The sequence below is a fragment of the Vanellus vanellus genome (assembly GCF_965231255.1).
Source record: "Vanellus vanellus genome assembly, chromosome: 15".
NCBI lineage: Eukaryota > Metazoa > Chordata > Aves > Charadriiformes > Charadriidae > Vanellus > Vanellus vanellus.
In genome coordinates, this window is record NC_138920.1 from 9,433,432 (window position 1) to 9,453,913 (window position 20,482).

The 20,482-nt window shown below is 52.1% G+C and overlaps 1 protein-coding gene across 1 annotated transcript; it reads right to left on the reverse strand.

The window, feature by feature from the left end:
- Positions 1-918: 918 nt before the first annotated feature.
- On the reverse strand, positions 919-7,261 carry LOC309678033 (opsin-5-like; the record flags this gene model as incomplete). The annotated part of the gene is made up of 5 exons (XM_082490952.1): positions 919-1,473; positions 2,329-2,657; positions 4,603-4,730; positions 5,366-5,528; positions 7,174-7,261. The coding sequence occupies 5 exons, from the start codon at positions 7,259-7,261 to the stop codon at positions 919-921; spliced, it is 1,263 nt and encodes a 420-aa protein (XP_082347078.1).
- Positions 7,262-20,482: the final 13,221 nt, after the last annotated feature.

The following is a 20,482-nucleotide window of genomic DNA, read 5'->3' on the forward strand; positions in this document are numbered from 1 at the left end:
CACCTCTGACACTTCACATCACCTTGAACGCATCCTTTCATTTTTTGGGGCGCAACCAACCTCTCTCAGCACCCTGGCCATGTTATTCACTACAAGCCCGCGGGATGCTGTTGCCCAGGCAGCTGCTCCCCTGTGCAGCAGTGCAGACGGAGTCCGCTGCCCCATCATCCCGGCTGCCGGGAGACGCGGCCACAGCCCCATCTCCAGGATGGTGCTCAGCCGCGGATTCACCATTCCCTGCCTGGAGAGCACGACCCGGGACTGCTATTACTCGCACCGGGATATTTTAACCCCAGATCCTTACTCTAAAGACAAGCTCCCATTTCGATGTATAGGATGGTGCTGGGTTTGCATTCAAATCAAGGGAGTGGGGTAACCCAGCCTGCGCAGAGAGAAGTGTCTTGAGAGGTATATGCTTCGTAATCCCAAGTGAGGTAGCTGAGCGGCGCGGTCCTGCTCCCCGACGGGAAAGGACATGGGCAGCGGGGGCTGTTGGCGCTGGAGGTCGGATGCCTCTCGGGGCCTCCTGGCCCTCAGCCCCCCCTGCCAGGCACAGTTTCTTAAGACAACCAAGTTCCTACTTGGTCATCAGAGCACCAGGATGGAAAAACAAAGGCCAAGGGCCCAGAGAGCAAGCTGCAGGAGAAACTGCACCCTGGGCTTGCACCTTGGGCAGATTGCAGGCACGGGGGTCTTTCCTTTTTCTTTTTCCCTTTTTTTTTTTTTTTTTTTTTTTTTTTGCAAGTGCAAAGACCGGGCTCAGAGTCACAAGAGCCAAAACAGAGGGGGAGGCAAGGTTGGTCTTAATTTTCATGTGCAGAACGTGCTGGGAACCCATCAGATCCATAGGTGAGAGAAAAGCTGCACTTGGGTTTGTCTTCCAGTGCACTGGTAAGACACAGCTGGGCACGGCTGGGCTCAGAGAAGGTCTTTCATGATATCCGAGGGCAGGGCTTCTCCCACTACATTTGCAGCGCCCAGGCCTGACCTCTTCCGTGTGACAAGCACCATCACCTGCACTGTCCTCTTCAGCCCTGGCTGGCAAGCAGCTCCATCGGCCAGGATAGCCAGGGGAGCGCGCTGGGGAGAGCTGCCGGGTGCCTGGGGGAGTTTGTAGCACTTGGGGTAGTTACTGAAACACTCAAAAGTGTCGTTGCAGTTTCTGCAAGCCCCAGGGTGGTCACCAAAGCCTGGGGACGGGAAGGGCTGGAGCGTGGCACTCGGGCAGCCGCAGCAGAAGAAGGTGCGGATGGCCTGGAGGAGCACCATGTCTTTGGAGAGGAACTTGTGGAAGTTGGGCTTGAAGAGCAGGTACACCAGGGGGTTGTAGAGTGTCGATGACTTGGCAAAGACGGCCGACAGCACAAAGGCCAGCGCTGGCACCTGGCTGGCATCACCGAGGACTGCCCACAGGGCGACGATGGCATAAGGGGTCCAGGCAGCCAGAAACCCCAGGCACACAGCAATGCTCAGCTGGAAGGAAAGGAGATGGAGATGGCGGTGTTGTGAACCTCCTGTAGCACGCGTGGGATGCTGACCCCCCCCAAAGCCCAGCCTGATGCTGACAACCACTGCCACGTGCAATGGGACCCCGAACCGTCAGTCACATCCCCAGGGAACGGTGCTCAGCTTTCTGGACCTGTTGCACTGGAGCATCGGGCTGTCAGGCATCAGGGCAGCAACTCAGCACGTCCCAGCGTGGGCGCATAAACCTGCGCTCACTTCAGGTGACTCGTGCCCCATCCCACCTCGGAAACTTGGGAATTGCCTCAGCCTGCCACAGCAGAGGGGTACGAAGCACCCAGCGAGCCGGCTGGGCCAGCGTCAGACTCCAACAGCCTTTTGGCAGCACTCAGATCCCTCCAGCGATCTGTGCGCCGGGGCGCAGACCGACCGAGAGGCTCTGGAAGTGGGCCGTGCTCAGACCCCCCTCCTCTAGGCAGACACGAACATTTCCTTTGAGGCCAGGCTTGCAAGCTGTTTTCTTTCGTGTTTGGGTTTTTTTAAAGGGTATCCACTTTTTTTTTTTTTTTTGACATATCCTTGGTAAATTATAGTATTAGCTTGTAGTCTGGGGAACAATGACTCATGCAAGCTCCTTTTATGATCTTTTCCAATGTAATTTAAAATGAAAACTCCTCCACCTGATGGCTTTAAATGAGGAGAAATGTGTTATTACCCACACCGATACAAACACCTGGAGAATTCATCAGGAGTGGCAGACACCGCTGACTGGCAGAAGGGGTCCTGCCGCCTTCACCTGCCCGTGGGGCAGTGGGCTGGGGCAGGGGACACCTCGAGACCCCCACACCCCCAAACCACCCCTACCTTCACGACCAGGCTGTGCACGCTGTGGGCTCTGCGCTGGGGGGACGTGTGCTGCTTAACAGCTCTCCGGGACACCCGCACCGTCCAGAGGATCAGCGAGTAGGAGACGAGGATGAGGAGGCAGGGGAGAAGGTAGCAGAAGATGAAGAGGGCGAGGATGTAGAGCGTGGCCTCCCTGCTCGAGGCGTTCCACGTGATGCAGCAGGCTGTCCCATAGGGCTCGGGGCCGTAGCTGCCCCATTCAGCCAGGGGGGCCGTGGCAAACATCAGGGCGTACGCCCAGACGCACAGCAGCAGCACTCCGGCATGGCAGGGCGAGAACTTGTTGCCTGCGGCAGAGGGATCGGGGTGAGGATGGCTTCCCATGGGCGAGGGGGAGCGGAGAGAGGGGCTGTGACCCCGAGCTGCCCGCACATCCAGCGCTGGGGACGAGGCCAGCCACGCTGGGACACAGCAGGGCAGGAGATGCTGTGCACAGCAGGGCAGTGCTGCAGCCATGGCGCGGGCAGAGCCATGCCAACGCTCTCCCCAGGGCCCCGGACGTGCGGGCATCCTCCCATCCCCTTGGGCAGGCGGCCGGAGCAAGGAGCCACAAGAGCCATAAGGGTTTGCCCCAACCCAGGCAGTGAGCGGCAGGATCAGTGGTGCAGCCTTTCTCAGCTTCGGGAGGAATTGCCGGGGGGTCATGTGGCTGCTCGTGGCACCGTGGGGGGGGACACTGCACACACGGCCCCACGGGGATACGGCTGCACCCATGGGCAGCCAGGAGGAAGGGATGGAGGGATGGAGGGACGGAGGGACAGAGGGACAGAGGGATGGAGGCTGCCTGGCTGCAGCAGCCTGAGCACGGGGCAGGCAAAGCTGGCTCCAGCACTGCTCAAAGCCACCCCAGACACTGTCATTTGAAGGACCTTTTCCTCTCTGGGAGGCTGAAGCACTGAGGGAGGTGGGTTTTTATCTTTTTGTCCCATCCCCCATCAAATCTAAAATTCCCTGAACTTCTAAGAGCTCAGTATAAAGTGCTAAATCTTCAGCCATACACAGGAGTAACATTTTTCTTTGAAACTAAGCAATTAAAAGCACATTGAGATTAGCCATTTCCTCACAGAAAACGGGGAGATAAGCTCCTCGTGCCAGGCTGCCAAGCGCTGGCTCATCTAGAGAGCAGAACCTGCGCAGGGAAAAGCCACCAGCACCTGGGCTGCCTTTTAACTGCCAGCTTTTATCTTTACCTTTCCTTCCACTTTTTTAGTGATCTCCTGAGGTGCTGTGGTGGCACATAACCAAGGTGACCCTGCTCCAGCATCATCCTTCACGCACTGTGAGCTGCTGTGGGCAAAGCGTGTTGGCTGTTGGCAGCAGCCACAGGCTCGGGGCAGACGGGCAGCGAGCGGTGGGAGAGGGGGTGAGGGTGCGCCCTGGGGTGCTGGTCTGCAAATCATGCTGATATCTTTGATTTCCCATTTTATTTCTATTTTTGGTCTTTAATCCAAAGTCTATTCTGAAGATAGGTGCTAGATGGGAGAATTAGCAGCTGAGCTGAGGAAATTAAGAAGCAACTCCAAATAGGAGGAGCTGTAGGTGTGTAGGGGACACCCCTGTGTCCCCTCGCTTCCCAGGTGCTCTCCGCACCGCATGCCCTCTCCAAAGAGCTTCTGCCCAAGCTTACACCTGTAAACATTCGCATTAGCTCTGCGGAGGAAGTCCAGGTGAAAACAGGGCTACGGAATTGAGCTATAATACTGCAAACCCAGCCCTCCCGTATTAATTATTTCAGTGAATTAAATACATTTGGCCTGTGGCTCTCCCACCAGGGACAAGGGAAAGCAGCTCTTCCTCGCACTGCCAGAGCTTGTGGCTCCCCAGACGCAGTCTGCTCTAGTCTAAGCTCAAGCCTGTGCATGGACGTGCGAAACTCTGCAACCTGCCGTGATACGGCAGCGGGGGCTTTTCTCCAGAGGGGGGACAACCTCCCCCGTCACACTTTTCTAGGTGACGCTCCTGAGCCCTAGAGCGAAGCAGAGGATGGCTGAGATGCATTACGGCCATGGGCACAGGGTGCCGGGGCTCCATAGCCCCACGATGGTGGAGGGGGGTGAATACAGGAGTGATAAAAGCCTTCAGAATCCGCTGCACCAGTGTATTGACTGGGAATAGGTTGCCCGGGGGTAAAGGTTTCCCAGAAGAGGTGGATCTGGCCCATGAAAAAAAAAAAGGGTCATGTTAACAGAGAGGGGTGTAAGTATAGATCAGATAACGCTTCCCAGCACCTACCATATGCCGGGTAACAGACCTTCAGGCAGCAAACCGTGCTGAGCACCGTCAGGCTGGTGAGGCTGCACAGCCCGAACAAGACCCCGCAGAAGGCGTAGAGGGTGCACACCGCCTGGTTGAAGAGCCACCTGCAAGGGAAAGCCTGCGGGGAAACCCGGCCCTTCCCCTCTGCCCGGGGCGGCTGCCTGGCAGCCCCCGCCGCTCAGCTGGACAGGAGTTTTCCCCGTGGTCCCTGCCCTGCAGGAAGGCTGGCTGCTCCCCAGCCCGCTCTCCTGGCGGCAGTGGGTGGTGGGGCCTCAGCCACTGGTCCCACACCAGAAGTAAAGCCGACTGTCTGTAGGGTGGCTGCAACGGCTGCACGGATACCAGCGCCTGATTGCCCGAGAAAGCATGGGCATGACCTTGTCCCTAATTTTTTCCCTGACCATCCCAGTGACAGGCACAGACGGAGCCACGGGGGTGGGAGCTGCCCTAATTCATGCCGGCACACACCATTGCAGCCCCTGTGCCATGTGGGTGCCAGCTCAGAAACCCACCACCAAACCCCTTTTACAGCAGGTCTATGTCATAAACCAGAGGGACAAGGAACAGCAAAGCAACCTGCTGTGGGACGGATGTCTGTGAGGGTACACCATGCCCCAGTGCCACCAGACTGACTCCCTGGGTCCCTACAGACCCCTGTCAGGATCTCCCCGTTTCAAGACAAAGTCTACAAACCGCACCCGGGGCCGTTGGCCAGTGCAGAGCCACTTCCACAAGGTACCTGTGTGCAAAGAAGGAGGAGGTAGCCAAGGGGAAGAGTGTCACTGTCATGCTCAGGTCACTGATGGCCAAGTTGACGATGAAGAACTCGGCAGGCTTCAGCATGGACCTCTTCTGATAGGCCACCAGCAGAAGCAGCGAGTTCCCAGAGAGGGACACGATGCCTGCAGAGAAGGCAGAAGAACAGTGCTGTCTGTAACAGTCGGGAAAGGAGCCAGGATCATCTTGAGATGTTTAGAAGCAAACACTGGAGATGTCTACAGAGGATGGAAAGGGCTCCAGGCTTCCCTCTCCAGAGCGGGCTGAGCAGGGGAGCCCATGGGACCTGCAGAGCTCTGTGAGCACATCTGGAGCTGCTTTACATTGAATTTTATCCCTTCCCCTTCCTGAGATCCCGCAGAGGCATTTGGTAGAGGGCAGTGATGGGATGAGACTGCAATGGGCTCTGGGTGCAGGATCTGGCCAGACTCACTTCTTCCAGCTGGAAGGAGCAAGGGGGGCACTTCCTTCCAGCTAGATAAATAACGGGAGCTTTGTGCGATTGCTCTTCTGATGTGAGGCCAAGGAGCTGGGCCCCTTCGCCTTTTTAATTTCTTTCTGGCAATGTCACTCCTGTGAGTCTGTGTTGTCCAATATCATGGTAACAAAATAAACAAGAAGAAAGACATTGTGAAGATCAAGGAAAACCCAGACTAAACAAAAGAAGGCTCTTTGTTTGCTATTAGTGTATTTAAACACAACAATGGTGATTAAAATTTTATAACAAGGGCTTTCTCTCTTTTTTTTTAATTATGTAATTGTGCTTTCATTGGAAAGAGGTTTCAGTGTCCTCAGAAGGGGAATCTTTGCTGCTCTTGGGGCAGGTTGGGTAGGATGAGAGTTTCTCCCTAATGGATTAGGCTGTAAATTAAATATCATGGTAAGAACCAGCTTCCAAAGCCGCTGAATGGCCAACACTAAAGTTCCTCTCAGGAATAGGATTCCCACACAAGACCTGGCCAAATCCGGGGCTTTGGAGTTGCTGGAGGGTAGAGCACTGAGACGTTTGTCCTTGTTTCCAGCCTCACGAGGCGTTTTTTCCCACAGAGCTAGTCTCACATCTGTACTAAGTACATTTGATTAGCTTTACTAACTAGGTGCCTATAGGACTGCTGGCAGTCCCAATGACATGAGCATCCCTTGGGTCCCCCATCTTCAGAGGCATGAAAAACTCTTCTGGCATTTGGGAGACAACTTGCTCCAGGCTCAGGAAACTGGAAGGTTTTTCCCTGCCCATCAATCACTTCTGGCTCACACCAACCAGAGCTGGGCCACCTCAGAGCATGTCCCAGCCCCTCAATTTTGCCCACTGGCTTTCTGGTGCCACTAACTCCAAACCACAGGACACTCAGCAGCATCTTCTGCTGAAAGCAAGGGCCAGCTGGAGGTCCCAATCACCTTCAATTGTCATGAAGCTGGCCACGCTAACAGAGAGTCCCCGTCACATCAGGTGGCTGCAGTAGGAGTTACTACACACCACTGAAAGGTTGTTCTTCAACTTCCAAATATTTAAACACATAACTGGTGCTTGCAGTTCCCCTGAGAGAGGAATGCCACCATCAAGCTTTGGCCAGATCAGCCTTTTGAGTAGTGGTGGGGAGGGCTAATGTGGGAAGGGCCAGTTTGATTATTCTGCTAATGACTGAACACTTGTGGAAGCATCTGTGACTGCAAAAGGCCTGAACGTCTCTGGCAGGCAGGCAGGCAGGCAGGCAGGCACCTGGGCTGCCCAAAGGAGGGGGAGAGGTATAACAGGCTGTCTTTCCTTACCAAAGACTAAATAGAGCGTGCCAAAAATCAGGTCTTCTCTCTCCGATAAGGTGGAAATGAACACCGAGGCATTGGATGCATTTCCCATCTGCAAAGCAAGATACAAATACAAGTGAGAGCGCATTTTGGCTAATCAAGGAGTGCTCAGCTTCCTCGCTTCCCGGGGAGGACAGCTCTGCAACACGCTCCTGGCACCGTGCTACAACCAAGCCAGCAGCGTGCCACCCCCCGGGCCCCACCACTGCAGGAGGTGGCTCCATTAACGCTGAGCAGCGCTGACCCAACCGGCTGGGCAGGGGGCCGCTAACGGGATCAGGCTGGTAATCTCGCTTGATGACCACTTCTCCAATTACAGATTTTACTGATTAGCATTAGTCTTTGACTGATTAGCATTAGTCTTTGGATCTAAATTTTCTTTGCAAGTCTCGGCCATGTGCTGACCGCGGCAGGCGCTGCGCGTTTGGACACGGGGACCGGCTGCCCGGAGCTGGAGGCTTCGTGTTCTGCAAAGTCCCCCCACCTCCTCCCAGCTTACCCCATCCTTTGCGTGCCTCTGCCTGTCCCTGTGTCCACATCAGCAGAGAGACTTGGCCCAAACTCGCTCTGCGATGCAGCCCAGACCTGTTCGTGTGCCATCCCGGCAGCATATGAATTGCCTCTGCTGTGAAACGTGCACGGTGTGTGTGAGAAGGGCCCATACAGACAAGGGGACTCGCAACAAGCTGTTCATCAAACCCCGTCCCAGGAGACCCCACAGCTGGGGACAGAAAGGAATTGTCACCCCGATCATCACTGCTCCTGGCTGGGACCTTCCTTCCCCACTGTAACTGAATCCGATCCGTGCTGCCAGCAGTGCAGGCGGTGGAGAGCTTGAGGGTGAACACATGTATTAACAACAAAAAGAAATAGTAGTACAAAGTCATTCCCTTTCTCAGGGTCCCTGACTCAATCACTGAGTTTTATCGGCCTAATTAGTTTCCCTGTTATTTCATGCAGCTGAGCCAAAGGTCCCCAAGTGCTTAGGAAGTTAATAGGGGGTAGTAGAGCAGAACAGCAGACGTGTTTCAGTATATTCACTCCCTTCACTGATAACAAATAAATGGAAAAATATTTTGTTCAGGTGAAGAAAAAAAAAAAGAGAGGGGGCGAGAGAAAATAATGGTTTAATTATATGTTTCAATAGCTGTTAGCTTGCTTGCTGAGCTGTTTAATGCATGCAGTGTTCCTGCCTCCTTCCCCAAGGTCCCTACCTGCGCGCTGCGGGAGAACCGCACGCAGTGCCCCGCCGGGAGCAGGGGCTGGGCAGGGGAGGGCAGCTGGGGCCAGCCACCGCATGGTTTGACCCTGACAAGCAGCAATGGGCTGCTTATTCCTGCCCCAAAGCCTAGCCTTCACGGGGCCACGCTGCGAGCTGGAAGAGGGAACAGGTTTGGCCTTACGGGGAGGAAGTGAATACGACACTATCCCCAGCACAGATCCCTGCCTGACCTCCAGCTGCTGGCAGGCGGCTCCGCAGCTATCGCATGGACCAAGAGCTGTGGGAGACGGAGCCTTTGCCTCCGTGAGTTTTGCTGACATGGACTCCACAAACGGAACAACTACCCCTTGTTATCTGTACCCAGGCGAAAATGCCCGCGTCACGTCCAAGGCTGCATTCAGACAGATGGAGGTAATTACTTGAAGCATGAGTAAATTAGCTTCGAGTGTAAATGCATTTTAAGACCCTAATTGGTGTTAAACTGCCAAGAGATCCTGCCAATAGTTCTTCACTCTCTGTTACTGGCCCATACAGCCAAGTACTGACGGACCACGGTTCATCTGGTCTCCTTCATGGTTTTCTTGTGTTAGGTGGGCACACAACCTATGGGATGGTTACAGCTCAGTTGCTACTTTTCAGTCTGTCTCAAGCATCTGATGTTAAGCAATCAAATACTTTTATGGTCGGTGCCTACATAGCATGAGTACGATGGAGTTGCCCCTGCAGGCCAGGCAGGATGCTGGTTAATTTAGTTAATGGGAGCTGCAATGGTCATCCATGGTTCTCAATTCGCCCTGTTGAACTGCTGGCCTCCCTGGCTGCTTCCTGCTCCCCTGATGAACACAGACGGTGGAAAGCAAGAGGACTGCTCTGAGCAAAACAGTCCCAACAAGTGTGCGCTACACAGAAAGGGGTGTCACACACTGAAGACAGAAGGAGCGACAGCACGCCAGGTTTTGGCTCGCTCGCTCTAGTAGACATGGCCAAAGCCCTTGTGCTGTTGGCAAGCTCTCACATCCTTGAGACACGTTTTGCCCAGGTTACTTGGTTTGACAGCTTGATGCAAATGTGATTTTAAATTAGGCTCCATTTACATCATCCTGCTAAACTGACAGAGGCTCTCTGGAAGCTGTGCAGCACGCTTGCCTCCTTCCCCAACTCATCCATTGGCTTTTGGTGATGAGGAAGAGACACTGTACTGGTTTGCAATGCCCCACCCTCCTGCCGGGCTCTGGGAAGTCTGGTCTGTAGCACCGTGTGGACATCGTGAAGGCAAACCCGCATAGCCGGGAGGTCTAACCACTGTTGTTTGGGTTTCCTAGTACAAAAGAGCTTCCTGCCACAACCTTTACTTTCGGAGAGATGACCACCACACCTGGGATTTTTCCAATCTTTTGTTGTGCAAAGCAAAGCATTCATTTAACAGCAGCGTGTGCTTTACCAAGAAACTAAACTCGGGCTGTTATCTGCCAGCTTGGAAGAGGCTTCTAGCCCTTGGGGTTCCATGGGCCAGCACCTATGGGAAAAAGCGCCAAGCAGTGGGATCGCCCCGGCGGGCCGACAGCCACACAGCTAGTTTGCTGCTTGAACATGTCAAATGTCCCCTGTCTTGTTACCAGTACGTACAAATACAGCACGGCCATTTCTCATACATCCTTACTTCTATTTATGTACCAGCAGTTTTGATGTTCAGCATTAAAAATTCATTACCTTTTAATAATTCCTGCTAAAATATGTAAGAAAAATATTAACATTTGCATCTTAGAGGCTTCCTACTTTAAATAATATAGTGTTGGTACAGAGCAGCAACTTGATTTGGACGACTTCTCCTTGCCAAAGCAGCACACACTTTGCGGGTACGTACTCCCCTGATGGCTTTGCCTTACGCTTTCCTGGCTGGTGGACGTTGCTCTCTCGGTCCTGCTTTGGCATTGGGGTAGCCTTGGGCCACCCTAACACATCTGAATGTTCTCATTTGCGTGATACAGTTCAGCTGCATCACTTTGCTTTTCTTAGCAAACATAAATCACAAGGTGCTTGCTTTACACCCCTCCTACCCTCTCCCTATCCATCGTGCCTGGTCACAGTGCAGAGCACCAAGCGCCGTCAGCATGGCCCCGCAGCAGCAGAAGCTGCTCATGAGAAGGTTATGAGGAGTCACTGTAACCTCCATCCGCTCGCCTGGGCTTTGTAACTGCTCTGGGCAGAGTGCAAACTCCCTGGCCGTCCCTGTAAATGTCTACACAACATAAATACCAGGGCATGCAAGGTTGGAGTCTGAGCAGCAATGGGCCAAGACCCACCTTGAGCTCTGCTCCGAAGGAGAAAGGTTTAGGCAGGGATCCAACCCAGTTAATATTAACTTGGGAAGCTGCATGCCATTCCTCAGCCTGCAGGGGATACCCAGGGAAGCAATTCACTGCCTGATCTTTTTGCGCTTGCACCACACTAAGAGCATCTCGGAGTAACTCGGTTTGCTCGGCTCCCCACCTGCTCGCAGGCTTTCACTTACAGGCTTATGTTGAAGGTGATTGTCCCCTCTCTGTGTCCTCAGCATGACTGATGGCACCTGCAGCTCTGGGAAGCTCATCCCTGCCTGCCCGGCTGAGGCACTGGGATGCGCCGGTGTCCAGCCGGGGTGGCCCTTCCCATTTGTTCCCTGGGAGCTTGGGGAATGGAATCGACAGGAATCCTGAGTGGAGCCCATGAATCCCAGAGGCACCAGCACAGATGTGACACCAGGCAGCTTTAAGCTGTCCCTCCTCCCCCCGCTCTGTGCCAGCCCCATCTTCCAGCAGATTTTAAAGCAATAGCAAAACTGCTGTTGCCTGTTGCGGGAGCTGGGTAGCCCCAGGCCCCATGGGTTCGGCGTGCTCCCTCTGCGAGGGCAGCCTGCAGAAACCAGCCCAACCGCTGCCCTCCTGCAGCTCAGTGCAAGCCACGCTCTGGGCATCGAGCACACGCTGTTTGATCGCAGAGAGGCTACAACATCACGTAGGAGGTGAGCACAGCTGCTCAGCAGGTGGGAGATGATTGTTTTCTCCCTTTACGAGATCAATCATTTCAATAAAAGGATGTTCCTGGTACTGATCCTGCGATGTGAGCCCCTTGCAAGCACTCCAAGTGCTTTCGCACCCAGGATTGAAGCTGAATTTCTCCCTTTATCGACTGTCCAGTGGAGACTCAGGTTCTCCCTTGGGATTTTCACTGACAATCCCAACTTGTTGGACACAAGCACTGGAAATCCCTAGCAGGAAAAAGGGAAACATTTCCTGACCTTTCTTCACCTGCTCCATGCAAACCTTGTCCCAAGCCTCAAATCCTCGCCATACTATGCAGTGACTCATAAAGAATACCAAAATAAATGGGGCTTGTGTTCAGGTTTTGTTTAAAACTTTGGGAGTCATTTTATCTTAAGAAAAAGCAGCAATGGCAAATCTGGACTTTAGCGGAAAACTAAAGTTTGTCGGCTGCACAACAGACAACTAGGGGATCTAAGGCTTTAACTGAAGGGAGCAGGCGGTACTGATGGGATGTTATCAGACAAGAATTCTCCATCACAAGGAAGCAGAAAAGTTGCACCCCAACTTCTCCCTTTTTCAGGCCACCCTCTAAAAGGTTTGTGAGGAAATGGGCTTTCCTCCTCACCAGCACGTGCAGGAGCAGACAGGGCAGGGTGAGAACATCACTCTGATGCCTATTCATAATTGTCAGGGTGAAAAAGCTGCTTCAGAGTATTTAATTTCTCAGCTAACGAAAATCCAATCTCAATGTGCTTTCTATGATGAATGTCCTTAGGAGCCCACCTCTCCCTTGCTTGTGTGCCAAAGCATTTTAATTGATGCTAAGGTTAAATTTATTAGAAAACCAGCAAGTTATTAGACCCACAGTATGACGATGTGGATGTGGAAAGGGAAAGAGGGAGGAGGTTTTGCTACATAGTCATCAGCTTCTAAGTTTCTCTTCAGAATTTCTTGAGAAAGTGAATCTTTCCTTCCCCTTAACCACAAACAGATAAAAAATGGACACGGTGAAAACAATCTCCCTTACTCTCCTATGCTCTTTGGAGGGTAAAGAGTGCCCGTGGTACACGGACCGGTGATTTATACCTCCCTGTACCAGAATGAGTAACTCTGGCCATGAGAATGACGCCCTTCATTAACCTAATTGGAAACAACCTTTATTTAGGGCTGAGCAAATCATTCCTGAAATTCTCATAATGCATAGTTCTCCCCTAGGCCATATTTCATTCTTCCTCAAGAGCCCTTGGAAGCAGGCACACTGAACACAGCACACGCACACCACCGCTCCGAGAGGCTTCAGCAAAGCATACGTGTGTTAAGAACATGGAGCCTGGGAAAAAGGAGGGACTGTGGTCACACAGCTGCACTGGTGACGAGACAGGGCAAGGCCCTGCATAAACAGTCTGGAAGGAACTGTTCCTGCTCCTCAGCGTGCATGCACACACGCAGCAAAGGAAGGAGAGAACTGGCAAAGCCTGCAGGACTTTATTTCCTTCAGATCCCTGGCAGGTCTCCATCCCGCAATACATCAGGGGAGCTACAAGTGTCCCATGAGATCAAGCTGGCAAAAAGTAACAATAATCCAGGGGAGAGGAACTTCTGTTTCTGACATATTACTCGGGATAGGCCTGGTTTTTATGGTTGTGCTTGAGCTATTCGTAAAGTACACGTCTCTCGTTGTAATACAGAAAATGATAAAAATGCATCTCTTGCACTGATAGGTATGCTGATGTCATTAACACATGGACAATAATTCAGTTTTACAGAAATATGGAGAGCTATCATTTTTGGGTCTGAAAGCAAATCATAAACTAGGTCCTGTAAACTTACGGTAGCTGTGTGCAGCGTACAGGCAAGTGAAGCTGGGACCAGTCCAAAAACTATTGCAAAAATCTCAGACTTTCCCGTGCTGCTTTCACTGGGGCCTTGTAAAGCCTTTCCCTCCCAGAGGAATTAGAAGGTGGTGTACTTGTCTGAGCTCCTCCGTGAGGGGGATGCTGGGACCTCTTCACACCTGGCCGCAGGAGATGCTTACATGGTCTTTACCCTTGTGGAAACAACAGTGCGTAACCTGCTTCCCGGCCAACTCACAAACCTGCTCTGGTTCTGCTTGCCTGCTGGAAACCCACCCAAAGGCCCCCCCTCTCTCTGAGCTGCTCCCTCAGGTGCGCGACAGAGGGGGACGCAGCTTGCCCAAGCCTCCCCCCCTGCTGTCATGTTTCAGGGAGGGTCACAAGCTGCAGAAGCATCAGTACAGGTACTAAACACATTCCCATTAATTTCTGACAGAAACAGCTGCTGGAGTTTTTTTCCAACTCAAAAACATTTCAAAAATGTGACTATGCTCAATCAAGACTGAATCTGTAACTCCTCTGGGAGAGATTTCAAGCGAGAATGTCTCATTGGGGCTACCCAGCCAGCACAACGCAGCCCCTTAAAATCAAACTGCTTGGCCACGTAGTCTTTGGGCATACAAAGCTGCTGTTGAATTTGATTTAAGCTCCATCGCTCAGACTCTGTTCTGAGAAGAGACAGACTGTGAAAGCTCCTTTCCCCTCAATTTAATCAGACTTCAAAATGAGATGAAGTTTTCCAAGCAGCTGCTGCCACAGGTACATTACCGGGAAACCCTTGTATTCTGCATCCCAGATCCTATTCTTGTGTTCACAGGAGGGATCAAACTTAAAACTACACCCCACATCCATATCTGGCACCCGGGGAAACACCGGCATGGCTGGACCGGCCTGATCCCATGCACTGTCTACTTGAAAAACCATACATTTTATTTTGTGTGATTGTTGGTTTTGCCCTTTTCCTCTCCAGACTTGGACAGTTGCTTTCCTTCAGCCAACACACCACAAAGCCAGAGCCTTTCTTGGAGAGGAAGAGGAAACCTGATGAGCCTGGAAACTCAGTTGACCTCCAGTCTCTTTCAATAGTAAATAGCAGGAATCGATTTCTGCAATTCCTAGCACAGGGGAAGCTTAGACACTGCTGCCTGCCTAGCAAATAAAGCAAGCCTTAAAAAGTCATAGGAGCCAAAGAGCATAGCTGAGTGACTGCTCAGTATCTGAAGGACAGAAAGGCAGCCCCCAGTCCCCTACCAAAATAACTTTGTGGATTAAAGAGTTCTCCTCTACCAGGTTTGCCCATCCCCATCAGTTACAGACAAAACAAATCTGTTTTCTGCCTCCCCTGTGAGCCACCCCGCACTCTTGCAAGTCCCCTTGAGAGGGGGTGCAACCCCATGCACAGGCGCACCCTAAAGCTCTCCATGAGATGTGTCCCTCACACACACACACCGGTGTCCGAGGCTGCCCAGGCGGGGGGTAGAGGTCGCACCCAGGGCGGGCACTGCCGGTCCCCATGTCCACCCCAGGACATGCACTGCCCCGCTGCACTGTCACCCCTTGGGGGAGCGTGTCTCCCACAGCCCCGGGGACACAGCCAGCGCGGCTGGGCTCCCTGCCCTCCTGCACCCGGGGACACCCACGGGGACCGTGTCCTCCCCACACCCAGGGCCGGGGATGCTCGGGGGCACCGTGTCCCTCCCGGGGATGCCCGGGGCAGCGCCTCCCCTGCCGCCGGCTCCCCCTTACCTTTCCCGGAAGATCCCCACGGCGCAGCCCGCTCCGCTCCGCTCTTCGCCGCCAGAAACTTGCTGGGGCTCCCGCGGCGGCGGCGGGAGGGGATTGGGGGGGGCGCGCAGGTTCCGCGCCCGCGGGAGCGCGGCGGGAGCCACCGCGGCTCAGCACCGGCGGCCGCGGACAGCTCCGCTCCCGCCGCGCCCGCCCCGAGGTCTGTCCGCACCGAGCTCTGCCCCGTCTGCCCCGGGACCTGTCCGCACCGGGACCTGCCCGCACTGGGCTCTGCCCCGTCCGCACCGAGCTCTGCCCCGCACTGGGCATGGCCGAGGGATGGCGTCCCCGCAGCAGGATCAGCTCCAGTGCTGCAGGGCTGGCACCCCCCAGGCACCCTCCTTCCCCTGCACCCTGCTCCCCACCAGGCACTCAGCCCAGGCACCCTCCTCACCCACCGCACAGCCCCACTAACGAACATCCCCGCTATTTGTGTAGCAAGAGAAACTGAGGCACGGAGAGTGTAGTTTAAAGCAGCACCCCCCAGCCTCAGCATCCCCAGGCTCACTTTTCCCTCTCCTTGGCCGCCTCCTCTCTTCCCCCCTCAAGGGAGGCAGGCTGGTAATTCACTCACCTCTCCCTGAAGATCTGGCTGGCCCCCCGGCACGACCCCATGCTGTGCTGTGAGGTGCTCCAAGGACATGCTCGGAGTGACGGAGGAGACGAGGAGGTGGGGATCGCTGTGCTGAGCCTGTTGCCAATAGGAGCTGGGTTTTGGTTTCCACCCAAATCATTTGACCTGTCTCTGCTTGGCAAAACACGAGTCACAACCATCGCTTAACCATGTGTTTTGTCAATTCTCTCCACACCAAGGGCTTTCCCTTGGTTGCCAGTTAGAAATGGGAACAATATCAAAAATCCCAGTGCTCATTTTTAGAGCTGCAAATATTGTCAGGACTGCTGGTCAGCTTGGATTTGGGTGCTTAAATTTGCTTCAGAAAGGAAGCCCAAAGCTGGAGAAATGGACAGCAATAGCACAGCAATAGCCTTACGTACTCTACGTGCTTTGGAAAGAGCCTTCATGGGAAACATTTGCGAACTAAACAGCTATGTAAATAGATACATACTGAGATTATTATAAACTGAAAGTTAGTTGTTGTTTGTGTTCCAGAAACACAAAGGCCTGAGCCAAGTTTGAGGCCCCATTGTACAGTCCCCTCCACATGGCCAGAGTTAACCCAAAGAGCCTGACATCCATCAGGGAACATGCCCCATTTTCTCCCTTTCACCTGGGATGGACCTGCAGCACGCCATTCAGTGACCGCTCAAGGGACACAGAGAGTCCTCTGCAGAGTCACAAGCTCAAATAGGAGCAGCAGCACTTTCCACTCCACACCGCGCTGTACACAGGGACTGCAAATGGTTACTAAACTTTATGGGCACGTTTGCACAATTGCATTATTTTTTTAGCATAGTTTCCTTGGGAAACAGACCTCCATCTCAGTCTGTCTTTCCTCAGCAACACCGTTCCTCCCCAATAGCACTTCATTCATCAGCTGTTCTCAGCCAGATTTGGAAGAGGGGTTGAAGTCTTTGAGATAATTTAATTCCCACTTGGTTTGTGCAGTGGGGAAAGACCCAAAGGAGCTGGCTGAGAAGGTGAGAAAGCTCAGCAGAGATGCCATGGGGCAGGCAGCTGATCAAGCAATGCCCACAAACCCCTTCTTGTCTGCAAGAGGTTTCGAGAGAGTGAAGGAGGCGCCAGGGATTGTGGAGGTGATGAGACAGAAAACCACACCTGCAGGAAATCAGACTTCATGGAACAGCTTTTTTTCTTAAAGCCTAAGCACACAGTGAGACATGCTTAAACCCAGACCTGCCACTCTTTCAACATTGCCTTTTTCATGGCAAAGGTCAAGACACAGAGCCAGTCTTTAAAGCAGTACTTTTGATCTGGGACTTAACCAACAGGTTGATTTCTAGAAATCAAAATTGACCTGAACCATAATTCTTTGCTGTGAATCCTAAAGATTTTGGTGTAGCCTTTGTTATCTCAAGCATTTAATTTTGTTTTCTAAGATCTCCCTTCTTCTTCCTCCCTCTCAACGCCCCCCGCCCTCCCCCCCCCAAAAAAAAAGAAAGAAAGAAAAAGAATATTTGAGCTGTCAGTCCCCCAAAGGAACAAGAGCCCAATCAACAGAAAATGACCACAGGACACTGGCAGCGTTACAAAGACAACAGAAAAGATATGTCAAACCTACACAACGTCACCTGTCCCAGAGCACAGGAGAGTCTAAAGCGGACAAGGCTTGCCACGCAGGTCACGGCCTGTGATTAGGCAGGCAACTCAGAGCGTCCTCTTCCCCTTTCAACACCAAAATGAATCACAGCATTGGGACTGTAATCCTGTTTCATTTTTCTCTGTCTCTCCCTCTCTGCCCCATGGGTCACAGGCGAACGCTAAGCAGAAGTTTTTCATTCCTCTTTGGTCACCTCCTGAAGAGACGTACTCGATTTTGTTTTTTTAGTTTTGCTGCCAATCCTTTGGAGCCCATTTGCACCAGCTGAGGTGGCTTTATACCACAGATCCTGTTGGTCTAAGGTCTGGGTTCCAGCTATGCCTCCAAAACAGACCAGGGTTTAACTCTCTAAATGCCTGCTTAATCCTGTTCTCCTGTCAAGAACAGCTTCCCTGTTGGAAGATACTTTCTCCAGATGCTTTTGCTAGTCTGTGCTAATCAAATCAAACAAGCCTTTTCATGTAATTAAACATACAGGTTTTTAAGCATACGAATGCAGAATTTGCAGCATAATTGCAGAAAACTGAGGGGAATGGCAGCGAGCACAGGGACACGGGAACTCCCCTGCTCATCAGTGAGCCAGGAGGACATTGCAGCAGCTGGTAGGACCTCCCCTTTAACAATGCCAGACTCCAGACCAAGAAGCAAGCGTTCCAGATCCCACCTTTGAAATAAGTTTATGGGCTCTTTTGCTCACAAAGAACTTGAAAACAAACAAACGGAATCAAATCATTGTGGCTCTTCAGAACGGGTATCCGGGTTCTCCTTCGGCCAAGGGAAGCTGGTAGGGGACGAAAATGCACATGCACACACATGTGTGTACATGCTACACCTTCCTGTCCAGAGGAACCCAATAAGTCACGTTATAGCTGAAGAATAACACGGCTCACCTCCTATAGCTTTCAACCAGATCTACACACAGTGACAAAAATCTACGAAAGTTGCCTTGTTTTGCAGCTGCAGCAATGAAACGTTATATTCACCGCTGCTTGCTCAGGCTTTCTGCCTTTCAGGGCAGGTCGCTGCTTCCTCAGCACGCCGCTCTCCCCCGCGGGGCCAGCTCTCCCGCTCCCCAGCTGGCCCAGTGAGGAAGCAGGTATCACTTTTGCACCAGGCAAAGAAGGGACAGTGCAGCCTAGCTGTTACCCATCAGAGGGGCTTTGCAGCATCGCGTTTCTGCAGTCCAGATGGTGGGAAGTAACCTGAAATTCGTATCCATCTGCCTTTTAGAAACTACCAGCTCGCCACCAGATACGGGACCCTTTCCTGGGAGCACCCCATTAAAATGTTGGCAGCACAACTCTGACAGTGTTGGAGATAGAGATGAGACTTTGGGAACCACTAGTCCGGCTGTGTTTGGATTTCCTTCCCTGTACTTCTGCCCCTGTGCTGGAAGACACCAACTGCAAGAATTTGTAAGTGTAACTGTGCGTTCAGTCATTTAAACTACAAAATTGTGCACCTTATTCATACGTGCAAAGACTACCACTTTTTCCATGCAACCTGGGCATTTTGACACACAAGCATTCATTACGGAGATGTGTGTTTACAGCTGATTTACTTGTGTAATAACCATACATGGAAAATAGACACACAGCCATGCCTCTCTTCTGCATATCAACCCTGATGCCGAGTACTGTCCCAGCGGTAATGTCTGGCTGGGAGCTCTCGTCCTTACTGCAGTACGTGCTTTGTGACAGTGAGCAGGGAAAGCTGTTTTTAAGAGGCCAAGGACAAGAGGATACACGGCCGCGGGCAATGCTGCCAATGCTGCCAGGTGCTCGCTTCTCTGTATGTTTCTTCCATCTCTGGCCATTTTTTTGCATTGATGGTGAAATGAAAAAGTGTTCCTTGGGGTACCAAAGGGACACGGCAGAGCATCTGTTTTCTGAGACAAAGGAGGAAGGATGCTGCTGCCCAGCAAAAGATAGCAAGCCAGCCTATCAGATCTGCAAGGAAGTAACCTAGCTAAAGATAAGACAAACAAACATCAACTGGGGAAAGGGAATAGCCTGGGAAAACAGTGGAAGTTCCCCAATACCAGGAGACTAAAATGATTCAAAGAGGAGAAAAAAGAAGAAAGAGGTTGGTGTGGTGCAGAGTTAATTCCCATGCTCACTCTGCTGTGGAACAGGTGTCTCAGAGACCATCCAGCTACAGCATCATTAGTAGAAAATTCCAGCATAACATGTAAGATATTCTAATTGCTACATCCAATTATGAGGAAGAGTAAATCACCATGAAAAAATTATCCGTCAAACAGAGTATAAACATGTAATTGACAATCAAACTAAGAGCTGTCATCCATCTTCAGAGGCTGCTGCTGTGTATAAAGACACTACTTGTATTCATGAAGTAGAAGAGTGCTTCCAGAGTTATTGTAAAGACCTATTAATCAGATAAACCTTTAAATATTTACAAAAACTTGCTCCAAAACTGAAAACTTTGTCAAGTATATTTTCTCAAACTGGAGACCAGTATTATCAAACTGGATTTTGCTAAGGCAGCTGGACAGATGGTTGTAACAGTGCTTTGTGAAACATCTGGTACTAATCTAACCAAACAATTTGTAATTTGCTATTAATTTCCTCCATAACACAAAAGTCTAGACCACCTGCCATGGCCACAGACAGGTCTACCTAAACCAGGGTCCCAAAGAAGGCAGCACGAACTGTGCACCTTGCCCCTGAAGCTCAAATTTTTACACCCTTATTCATATCTTGCTCTTCCTCCATCAAAAGCCCTGTAAACAAAGTAGAATGGAGCCAGTGTCACGCAGGGACAATGCCTTCAACTGGACCTCAGTTACATCCCCACCACGCACCTCTAGGGCCTCACCCTTACCGTCTTCAGCGAGCAACGTGTAGAAATTCTCCAACCTCAGCCTGGAACGCAGCCCAGGCTCAGGAGGCCCTAGCCAGCTCCTTGGGTGGAGCGTGAACACGTGCCATTCAGCAGCCAAAGCAGCCTGCGTCTCATGGCAAGATGGTTGGGTTGGCACTGGTGACAGGTTTGAGAGTGAGCTGTAGCCAAACAGGCTCGTTTATGAGCTGTGCTGCCTGGAGAGTGAATCGAGCAGCCCTTCCAGTCTGTGATGGTTGCTTTAATGACCACAGCTGAGATTTTGGCCTCTGCCTTTTGAACAGAAAG